Genomic DNA, 10895 nt, shown 5'->3' with positions numbered 1-10895 from the left:
GTGGGGCTTTTCTTCATTCTTTTCTTCATTTCATTTCTTCAAATGGTGGGTCCTTCTATAGGGGACAAGGACCAGGGCTCTCCTGGGGACTCTGCCCAGCCTGCATCTTCTGGTCACGACCTTGATGACAAAGGAGTTGAGACTCCAGGTTAAGCCAGCATACCTCCCAGCCACCCCCTCCCAAGGCCTCCAGGAATTTTATTGGTGGCAAGTGCATCAGTGCCCTGGGCAGGAGGAGGGGCGTGAGGCTTAGTGACACCACGAAATAAGGTGGGGGCACTGAATCACCTGGAGGCCAAGTACTGGCCCCTGGTCTGTATACCCCCTGTTATAGAAGGGGAAACTGAGGCTCAGAGAGCTGACATGGCTCGCCCATGAGCCTAGCCTCTGGGACAGACTTGGGAGGGAGGGGCGCAGAGGTAAGACAAGGAGAGTGCCAAGGACTCCTGGACAAAGCCCACCAAAGAGGCTGGCCAGGTGTTAGTGAATTGGTCGACCAAACCCACACTGGGGTCCTAGCTCGGGCTGAGACCCCCTGTCTCAGCCAGGGAGGTTTGATTTGCTCAGTCAATAACAAAACGGATGCTGAGACTGGAAGAGCACCAGCTTTCTTCAATGGCCAAAGAATGGAGAAGCAGGAACCTAGTTTGCAAATCAACTCAACCCAATTCAGTTGGAGACACCAAATAAATAGGAGGGTTGGAGTAAAAGGGAGGGGTTTGGAATGAGTGGGAGGAATATTCATGAGTTATCCAAGAACAGGGGTGTGGTTTGGACCTGGAACTGATGCAACTCTCCTTTTCAGTTCTCATAGGGGCTTTTCTGGTTGTCATCATGGTGATCGCCAGCTGTCCTGGTGCTGGTGGGTGTGTCATTTAGCTAACGTATAGAGCGTGTAGTAAGGCTCTAGATCTATTGGAAGTCGAATCCTCCGCCATCTTGAGCCTAGTTGGTTCTAACTGGTTCTTGTTTTTTTTCTGTTTGCTGCTTCCTCCTGAAACTTAGATAAGAGTAATTCGTTTCTCTTTGAGGGAGGGACAGGGGTGTGATTCTGGGGAGACAGCTTTGGTACCAGAGGGGCGGGGAGGATGACCAGGAGACAGAAGTGTCTTAGGAACGAGGGGAGGTGAGAAGTTCGGAGGCAGAGGTGACCACTGCCAAAGGCCAGGCAGGTGGGGCACACAGAGGCCTGCGGTGCCCAGGGTTGGACAGCACAAAGGCCCTGGTCACTTTACAAGTCAGTGAAGTAATAGCCTTCGAGAGGGGACCCCAGGAGGTCCGGCCCCTGCCTCCGGTCACCAGCTGGAAAGACTGACGGGGTTTCCATGGAGGGTAGAAGCCCCTGGCCCACCCTGGTGCCCCGGAGGCTCCATCCTCCTCAGACCAATAGGGAGTATTGGAGAGAGCCCCACCCAGAGGCAGTGGACTCCACGACAAGGCGGCTAGAGCATGGTCAGGGTCAGATAAAGCCGCCAACGTGCTCCATGGGCACTTGGCACACGGTAGGCCCTAAGTAAACTTTTGCAAGTCATGCATAAGCCATACGGCCCTTTCTTTGCCCTGGTGGTGTTACCGAACGCAAGTTCATGTGCCCAACACACTGTGAGGCCAAACAGAACAAAATGTTGGAGTTTGGAGCACAGAAAGTTTTACTGCGGGGCCATGCAAGGGGAACGGGGCAGGGGCGCTCGTGCCCCCCCAAATTCCGAACTCCTCGAGGGCTTTCAGCAAAGCACTTTTATCGGCCAGGTGAGGGAGGGGAGCCGCAGGGTATGTGATCAATTCTCTGATTGGTTGGTGTCACAGAGGTTAACATTATCGATCCTTAGGCACCAGAAGGCCCCTGGGCTACGAACCCATGATCCTCAAGTAGTTAATTTCTTCCATTGGGTCGTGGGTTTTAGCATCTGAAAAATTCAGGAAATATGCCTGAGATACTGTTATCTGGGTACTTCAGAGAGGAGCTACAGCAGAAGATATGGAGGAGGGGTCTGTCCTGGGAAAGCCCCATAGGGTCCTGCTTGGTTCCAACGGCAGCCCTGCCCTACCAAACCACCACCGGCTCTGCCAAGCCAGGGCCCCCGTTGGTCCACATAGGCCATCAGCAGTTCACTCCTCCCCCACATCCAGCACCCGTTTCCTACCTGATCTGCTTGGTCCAGCTCAGTTTCCAAGAAAAGACGGCTATGATGGAGATGAGGCAGGCAGCCAGCGCGAAGGTGGGTCCCTGGGGCAGCTCTCCTGTGAAGGAGGCGGGGGACAGCTGGGCTGGACTTCCGTTAGGCCAGGCCAGGGTAGGCATGGCTGCGTCAGGGCACCCGTCCCTGCTCTTGGCACCTCCCACTGACCTACTCAGAAGTGCCAGCTGCCCCTCTGGAAACCAAGGGGCCCTCTCACCTGGGGGCACCAGTGTGAAGGGAGTGTGCTGGACGCTGATGTTGTTTTCAGCCTGGCACCGGAACCAGTCCGACGTCTGGTTCAGTGGGAAGGAGAAGTTGGCTGGCTGCCCAGGGTTCTGAGTCTGCTGCATGTGGATGTGCCCGTTCCTCCTGACCAGTCTGTAGGTGATGGGTGGGCTGCCCGAGGATGCCTGGCAGAACACCTCTACCCTGAGGCCTGACCCCCTGTCCAACAGGGTGAAGTCAGCTTGCAGCTGGGACACCGGCTCTGGCAGGGTGGGAGAGGGCGGGAGCACAGGTGTGGCTGGGAGACTTTAATGCCCTCCCCCTAGCCAGTTCCCTCAGTACACATGCCTAATGAGCCTAGTGGCCTAACTGACTGATTGCTCCTCCAGGCAGCCTTCTGGATTGCTCCCTCCGCCTCGCGTCTGAGCTTCTACCCTACTTGCAGTGTATACCATACAATTTCATACATGTATTTGGTTTTATTTTCATGTGGTATATTCTGGGTTGCCAGACTGAGCAGCTAAAAATACAGGACACCCAGTTAATTTTGAATTCAGATTAACAATGAATAAAATTTAGGCAGTCTCTTAAAGATGAGACAGTCCAAAGAGGAAGAAGGAAACCAACGTTTAACAAGCACCTTAAGAAAATGCTCGTCTGGCAATTCCTCAAAAAGTTAAAGAATTACCACATGACCCAGCAATTCCACTCCTAGCTATATACCAAAAGAATTGAAAACAGGGACGCTAACAGGCACTTGTACACACATGTTCACAGCAGCACTATTCACAACAGCCAGAAGGTGGAAACAGCCCAGATGTCCATCAGTGGATGACGGATAAACACAATGTGGTCCATCCACATGACGGAAGAGTATTCATCCATAAAAAGGAATGAAGCACTGACACCTGCTACAACATGGATGAGCCTTAAAAACATTATGCTGCGGCTTCCCTGCTGGCGCAGTGGTTGAGAATCTGCCTGCTAATGCAGGGGACACGGGTTCAAGCCCTGGTCTGGGAAGATCCCACATGCCGCGGAGCAACTAGGCCCGTGAGCCACAACTACTGAGCCTGCGCGTCTGGAGCCTGTGCTCCGCAACAAGAGAGGCTGCGATAGTGAGAGGCCCACGCACCACAATGAAGAATGGCCCCCACTTGCCACAACTAGAGAAAGCCCTAACGCAGAAACAAAGACCCAACACAGCCAAATAAATAAATAAATTTAAAAAACCAAAAAAACACATTATGCTGAATGAAATACATCAGACACGAAAGGCCACATATTGTATGATTCTATTCATGTGAAATACCCAGAATTTTTTTTTTTTTTTTTTTTTTTTTTTGCGGTACGCGGGCCTCTCACTGTTGTGGCCTCTCCCGCCGCGGAGCACAGGACCCGGACGCGCAGGCTCAGCGGCCATGGCCCACGGGCTCAGCCGCTCCGCAGCACGTGGGATCCTCCCAGACCGGGGCACGAACCCGCGTCCCCTGCATCGGCAGGCGGACTCTCTGCACCACCAGGGAAGCCCTCATACTATTTTTTTTTTCAAACACTCCTTCATGCAAAATCTTTGAAGTTAAGTAAAGCTCTATCTAGAGTTTAATCTACTCTCCAGGGCACCAGTTTGCAAACTGCTACCAACAATTTCGTCAACGTGACTCTGGGGCCCAACAGTCAACGGCTCTTGGGGCCAGAATCTCCCCACCCCCACCCCCGGGGAAATGTGGGTTCAGGCTTCAGGGTGATGACACTGTTGCTCCCTTCACTGTGGGGAAATGACCTTGACTTAACAAAAATGGAAAGAAAAAGCTGGCCCACCTTCATTTCCATTACGATGGCCATTAATAGAAGCCCGATTTACATAAGTTCACAGACAGAAGCCACTTTCGGTTTTAGTGCCCTACAGGGTAGAGCACTCACTTTTTATTCTAACAAGACCTGTGTGGGTCTTTCCTTTTGATTATTTAGTTTATGCATCTAGCCCACCCATAACGAGGGGTCTATCATTTAATTACAAACTCATCATCTGTGTCTGAACATTTGAAGATAGGATGGCACACTCAGAATTTGATCAAGCGACAAGGACACCCCGGGGACCGGAAGCTGAGCCAGCCAGGGCTGGGGGTGATCGAATGGCTGTGCAGAGCCTCCCGCTGTCACTAAAGAAAGAGCAAGCGGCTTAGGGCTGTGCCCAGGCCGGGCAGTGGATTGCCGTCCAGCTGGGCTTGGAGGCCCTTCAGGATCGCCCCTACCTCTCCCTAGCTTGTTTCTGTGATAACCCAGAAGCTTGGAGATTGGAGTCCCAACCCTGGAGGCCCAATGCATTAGACCTGAGCTCGGGCCCAGGGATCTGATGAGGGTTGAACAAGCAGCCCATCTGTTGAGAGTTGAATTGTGTCCTCCAAAAAGGAAGATGCATTCAAGCCTTAACCCCAGGTACTTGTGAACGGGACCTTATTTGGAAATGGGGTCCTTACAGATGGACTTCAGTAACCCTTGCTGGATTAGGGTGGGCCTTAAAGAGAAGAGACAAAGACACACACACACACACAGGCCATGTGAAGACAGAGGCAGAGTTTGGAGTGATGCTGTCACAAGCCAGGGAACACCAAGCACTACCACAGCCCGCAGGTGAGCCTTCAGATGAAGCCTCCAGAACCAGGAGAGAATCGATTTCTGTGTGGTACTTCGTTAGAGCAGCCCCAGGAAACTAGCACAGCCCCCTTACAAGTGAAGCGGGTTTCAGGAGTGGGGGGAGGGGACAGTTATCAAGACTCCTTGGTACACACTCGCGCTCTGAATCTGTCCTTCAACCGGCCGCGCCCCAGCCCCCCACCCCGAACATTGTCTTCTTTCATGGCAGCCCCACGGGAGACCCCAGGCCTCATCTTCCTGCCCCACCTTTTCTAGGGCTCTGAAAGTCCCCCTTTATGTCCCACCTCCCCCTGCGCCCTCTGGAAGGCTGGTAGGCTCAGTTGCACCAAATCCCAGAACCCTCAAGCTCTCCTCTCACATCTCACCTTCTACACCTAATGGAAACCAGCCTCCCCTCCCCCACGCAGTGCCTGCACCAGTGGTATCTCAGGTGGCGGGGGTTCCTCACAGCCTTCCCAACACTGGCCTGGGATGGCGAGGGCGGGCATCCTCTTGCTATTCCTGGACCACTCTCCCTCCTCCCTCCCTAAACAGCAGCCTTGAACCTCATGTCTTCAGACACTGCACCCTGCCCCTCTGGGTTACAGTTACCTGGAAATGCCCACCATCCCTTGAAGATTCTTGTGCCTGGTTCCTGCTACACTCAATACTGCACTTGCCATGATTCTTGGGGATTTCAAAATACACAGAAACGTTCCAAAATCTTGGCTCTTAACACCCAATATCTCAGGCCCAACCTCTCGTTCCCATTAGTAGTAATCAGTTGTAAGGCTGCCCTTGACTTCGCCAGTTCCCAGCTGCTCAGACCCAAACCCCCCGAGTCATCTTCCACAGCTCTGTCTTTCCCATCCCATCCCATCTATCAGCAAAGGCCTTCAGAATATACCTTGACCACCTTGCCAGGCCTCCTGGCTATCACCCAATCTCTCCTCTGGATCCCAGGAACAGTCTAAAGGCTCTCTGGGATTCTAGCCTTCATCCCCACCCCATCTCTTCTCAACACAGCAGCCAAAATGACCCCAGGAAGAGTAAATCAGGTCAACCCTTCTGCTGTAAACCCTCCCATTGCTATGCCCACAGGGCCCCCCCTACTCAACACTGGCCCCCCACCTCATCCAACACTCCCCTGCCCCTGCTTCCTGTGCTCTGGCCACGCAGGCCCTTGTCCAGGCACATCCTGCTCTACCACTTCCTTCGTGTCCTTGCTGGCGTGTCCCCTTCTCAGTGATGACTTCCCAGTAGATGGTGCCCTCCCTCCCCACCCCCAACCCATGTTCCCTTCCCCTCTTCCCTGCTTGCTGTTCTCTGGGACCTATCACGTTCTAGCACGCTGTAGAATGTGCTTATTTTTATTATCATCTGTCCCTCCGGCCCCACTAGAATGTAAGCTACGTGAGGGCAGGGATGTCTGTTTTGTTTCTGCACCCACCATCCTGGGGCCTCAAGCAGCACCTGGTACCAAACAGATGCTCAACCAGTAATTACTGAATGATTGGATAAATGAATGAATGAATGAATGAATGATGTGTCAGTCGGCTCCTTAGGAGTTTAGTTAGCAGGACTTGCTGGGCAAGAGTCTGAGCAGAAGTCAGGGGCTGGAGGGGGGTGGACCCGCACTACCCAGGTACTTCCCGGAGACCCAGAGGCCAGGGCCCTGCACAGTTCTCCTTTTAGCGGAAACACCATGATGTGTTTTTTGTTTTTTTGTTTTTGATGTGTTTGTTTTTAAAGCAAATAAGGAAATGATAGTTCAGCCCATGCGGCACTCAAGTGAGGTCCACCCTTAAGTGGAATAGAAGCGGCTGCAGCTGCAGCCCTGAGACCAGGGAAGTTATAGGTCCAGACGAGACCAGAGGAAGGGCAGCCGCCCTTGCAGAGATGTGGAGAGGAGGAGGTGACTGACCACCTTGACTTTAAGGGTCACAGGGCTGGAAGTGGGGGCAGGGGAGAGGGCAGGAGAAGGAAGGGGAGTGGAAAGACGGAGGCGGCCAAAGCTGAGGGGAGGAGGGACGGCCACCGGGAGCCTCCCCTCTCACTGGCTCTTACACCAGGCGGCTGGTGGAGAGAGGGGCCCTGACACCTTCCTGTTGCCTCTGAGAGTCAGGCAGTTTCCCCTTTGCTGGACCTCAGGGAGGGGGGAGTTGGGGGAGCCCAGACTTCCTCATTCTCTCACTCGCCCTCCTCCTGGGCCAAGGCACCCCACCAGAATGCCCCCAGCCTGCCCTGGGGTCACACCCACCCCAGGGGCTTCTGCTACAGATCAGGCACTCAGAGTGATTGGGGTACACCTGCCCGGGACACGCCCTCTGCCCACCTCCGCTGGTATTACCCGCCCCCCCACCACACACAGCCCAAGGGGAAGCCAAGCACTTTCCTTGCCCCACGTCACTGTCCCCACCGTCTGTCTGTTGTCCCGCCCACTCCCACCTCCTGCAGAGCTTTCTCTTCTCCAACCCTCCAGGGCCCTGCAGGGGTTGAGGCTGGGGTCCAGAACCTTCCAGTGGTCTAGCAGCAGACGCCACTCACCCGCAACACCCTTCCCCCGGCCGGCCAAGGCCTCTACCGTGGGTGGGGCCTCTGACTCCAGGGTACCCATCTGGGGGTACTCCGCCCTCCAGCATGCTGGGAAACTCACCTTTCTCCTGCTTTGCGGAGCTGCTGGTGGCTGTAAGAGAGGGGAGGGCAGTTAGGAGAGCCCAGGGTGGAGGGGAGGCCAGAGCTCGCTCAGAGAGCCTCATCCTGAGCCCAGAAGGAGGCCCAGGACTCCACGAGCACCTTCACTCACAGAAGCTCTTTGGAGGCCGGAGCCTTTCGTATCATCAGCCCATTCTGCAGATGAGTAGAGTGGGCCCAGAGTGGTGAAGCAATAACTGGCTGGTCTGAGACTCAAGCCTAAACCTTCCCCTCTCTGTCCTGTGCTTCCAGAGGTGTCTCCTGTGCTCCCTAGACCCCTGGACCCTGAGTCTGCCACCTCAAGGCCCTGGCAGCGGCCCCCTCCCACCACGTCCCTGGGCAGCTCACCTAGCGCAGCCAAGCAGAGCAGCCGCAGGACCCTCATGCCTCTGCCGCGCGGGGCCCTCAGCCAGGAGGGCAAGCGCTTCCTCGAGCGAGGCCACCTCCACTCCAGAGCCTCTGGGTGCTCCCTGGGTGGGTGCGTGCCTGCAGCGGGGAGATAACCGGGATGCCACAGCGCCCCAGGGCTGGGCGCGACTCTCCCCACACCCCCAGGGAGTTAGGAGGGGCCAGGAGCCAAACCAGGGCTCACAGTCACCACCACTGCCGAGCTGTAGGACCCCAGGGTAGAAGATGTCCGTGTCCTCACCCTGGAATCCTCACCGGGACCCCCCCACCCCAAGGTGGAGGCACTGGTAGCCAGCAAGGGGCAATTAAGCTTGCTAACCCGCTGATTTTGAGATGAGGGGATTATCCCAGATTATCGAGGTGGGCCTGATGTCATCATGAGGGTCCTTCTGAAGAACTGGTGGGTTGGACCCCTCAGGGCTGGGGGCTCAGGGCAGAGAGAAGAGAGGGAGCAGGTAAGGCGGGACTAGGACCCATCCAATCCCACAGAGGCTTTTTTTTTTAATGAATGAAGTGACTTTATTGAAACACTCCCTGTTTCTACACTGACACAGCTGCATATGTGTTTTTCTCCTGCTATCACAGAACATGGAGCTTTGATTTGCACACAGGTGCCTTCCTCAGGGAGGATGTCCCGCCCCCAGGGAACAATTTGCTTCCTGTGCGGGCTCTTCTCTCCTACAGAGCCTCACAGGTCAGTGGCACTCACATCCCCAGCACAGCCCGGGAACCGGCACCTGACCCAAGGCAGGCCAGTTACAGCCCTGCCCTGGGGCCCCTAGGCCCGGCTCAGGGGCACCCACTGAGGCCTGGGCGTGTTGGGAAGCTGGTCTGGTGGGATGACCCTGCCCAAGCCTGGGCACAGTGTCCTGGAGCTCCCCTGAAGACTGGCTTTGTCACCTCGGTGGTCCCTTCTCCTCAGTGGGCAAGAATCAGCATCTGTCCCTTGCCACCCAGAGTCCTGACTCGTACCCCTGGGGATGTGCTCTGGGGACCCACCTACCTCTCTACATTTGGGCAAAAGCTAATCTTCTCTTAGTTTTCCTAGCGAAATTCCCTTCCAGAAAGTCTGTTCTCACTCTGCCGGGAGGGGTGCGTGGAAGGAACTGACGACTGAAGGCAGGCAGAAGGGTCCCCTCAGCTGTGGGCAATCTGTTGCCTGAAGTCCCAGAAGCTCGAGGTTTTTCCTCTACGTTGTGCTCAGGGCTTCTGATTCGAGCTGAGGCAGCTCATGAGAAGCCTCCCCCTTTTATCGGTGTGTCTGGGGAGCCAGAGTCAGAGCAGAGAACGGTGGGTGGACTCGAGGGACAATTCCCCCAGGCCTTGGTGGGACCGGGGGCATCTCTACTGCCTCACCCCGACTACCCCTCTCCAGCCATCACCTGTGTGCCCCACCAAATGAGGGCTGTTTCTCTGAGCTGTTCTGCGCCTCTTCTCCACAGGCTGCAGGTGTGACAGCACTGAGTAGGTTGCCCCAGGTGAGCCCAGGTCACCTAGATGGAGCGGAGTCAGGGTGTCCGCAAAGCGTTCCTGTCACCCACTAGACTGACATTTCGTGATTCCTGCCCACCGAGGGCCAGTCTCCTCTATGATAAATGGCCTTACCAGCACCTCCTTGCGTCACTTTCCTGGGAGGGTCCCCTGGGTGGGAATCTGTGCTGGGCTGCCTTGACCAGAGTAGCTGGGAGCCCTCTCAGCGCTGGGTGGGGAGAGTCCGGGAGCCCCACCCCCACCCCAAGTGGAGGCACTGGGGCTCCTGCACCTGGAGAGACCCTGGCTTCACTTACTGCAATAACCCCACGGGCCTCTCCCTACCCACGTGTGTCTTCTTTGCTGCTGGTAGACGCTCAACGTTACCGGACCCCCGGGCTCTCCAAGCCCAGCCATAGGTGTGCTGGTTCTGCCTTCACTCTGGTTGTCCTCGTGGGCCTCAGAGCCCAGTCTAGAGGCCTCAGAGTCCCAGTTTCCACAGCTCAGGCCCGCCCGGCCCATCTCTACACCGTGGCTCAGGCCGTTCCTCTGCCTTCACCTCCTGTCGAGTCCTCCGTCCCCCAAGGCCCCGCTAGTCGCCCACTCCACGAAACCCTCCTGCTGACTGCGATGGCTCCCCCCTGAGCCCCGGGTTGCCTCGCTGGGCCGGCACGGTCACAGGGCCATCAGGGCCCCTTCCCATCTCTCCCACTTTGCTCCTTTAGGCCAATGACCATGTTGTAATAGGGCCTCAACTGCTCTCCTAGGAAGGACACTATATAAGTAACTGCTCATTCAGTCCTCACAACCACGCAGAGGAGGGTGGTGTCATCCCCAGGCTTTGGTCAAGCAAACTGAGGCCCCGAGTTTGAGTTCCTCAAGGTCCCGAAGCTCGTCCCCCTCACATCCGGTGATGCACTTGGTGGGTTCTCTGAAGGCACGTGAAGGTGATGAGAAGGACCTGGATGCCTCAGTGCTGCAGGTTCTCCCGCTTCGCACCCAACAGCCTCACCCCTGGGGGCTCGTTAAACCACATCGCTGGGCTCCATCCTTGGAGGAGGTGCGGTGGGGCCTGAGAACTGGCTTTTCTATCAAGTTCCCAGGTGATGTTGGTGCTGCTGGTCCGGGACCACACGTTGACCCTAAGCTGCTAATTAACAACGTGTGTCGCCTTCTTTGGGGCCAGACTGGTTGCCCTCCCCAAGCTGAGCACGTAGCTCCCTGTGTCTCCCGCAGTCTCCTCACCGGCCCCAGAACAGGGCCCGGCACTTGTTGACAGGC

The 10895-nt window shown here is 55.9% G+C and overlaps 1 protein-coding gene across 1 annotated transcript; it reads right to left on the bottom strand.

Moving 5' to 3' along the window:
• Positions 1 to 1625: 1625 nt before the first annotated feature.
• On the bottom strand, positions 1626 to 8568 carry C19H17orf99 (chromosome 19 C17orf99 homolog). The gene is made up of 6 exons (XM_012535119.3): positions 8464 to 8568; positions 8085 to 8222; positions 7699 to 7728; positions 2398 to 2667; positions 2145 to 2241; positions 1626 to 1907 (listed from the first exon to the last, which is right to left on the bottom strand). Exons 2-6 carry the CDS (start codon positions 8119 to 8121, stop codon positions 1901 to 1903), a joined length of 441 nt encoding a protein of 146 aa, XP_012390573.1. The 5' UTR covers positions 8122 to 8222; positions 8464 to 8568; the 3' UTR covers positions 1626 to 1900.
• Positions 8569 to 10895: the final 2327 nt, after the last annotated feature.

This window comes from Orcinus orca, chromosome 19 (assembly GCF_937001465.1).
Source record: "Orcinus orca chromosome 19, mOrcOrc1.1, whole genome shotgun sequence".
Taxonomy (NCBI): domain Eukaryota; kingdom Metazoa; phylum Chordata; class Mammalia; order Artiodactyla; family Delphinidae; genus Orcinus; species Orcinus orca.
Note: the sequence above shows the minus strand (reverse complement) of the source record. Positions and strands in the feature narration are given on the sequence as shown.

Bases quoted from the DNA above. Each gene is read 5' to 3' on its own strand.
- C19H17orf99 (XM_012535119.3), bottom strand. From the start codon at position 8,121: ATGAGGGTCCTGCGGCTGCTCTGCTTGGCTGCGCTAG. The intron at 7,729-8,084 runs GTGAGCTGCCCA...CCTCTCTTACAG, and splicing joins GCTCTGCTTGGCTGCGCTAG to CCACCAGCAGCTCCGCAAAG. The intron at 2,668-7,698 runs GTGAGTTTCCCA...CCACCCTGCCAG, and splicing joins CTCCGCAAAGCAGGAGAAAG to AGCCGGTGTCCCAGCTGCAA.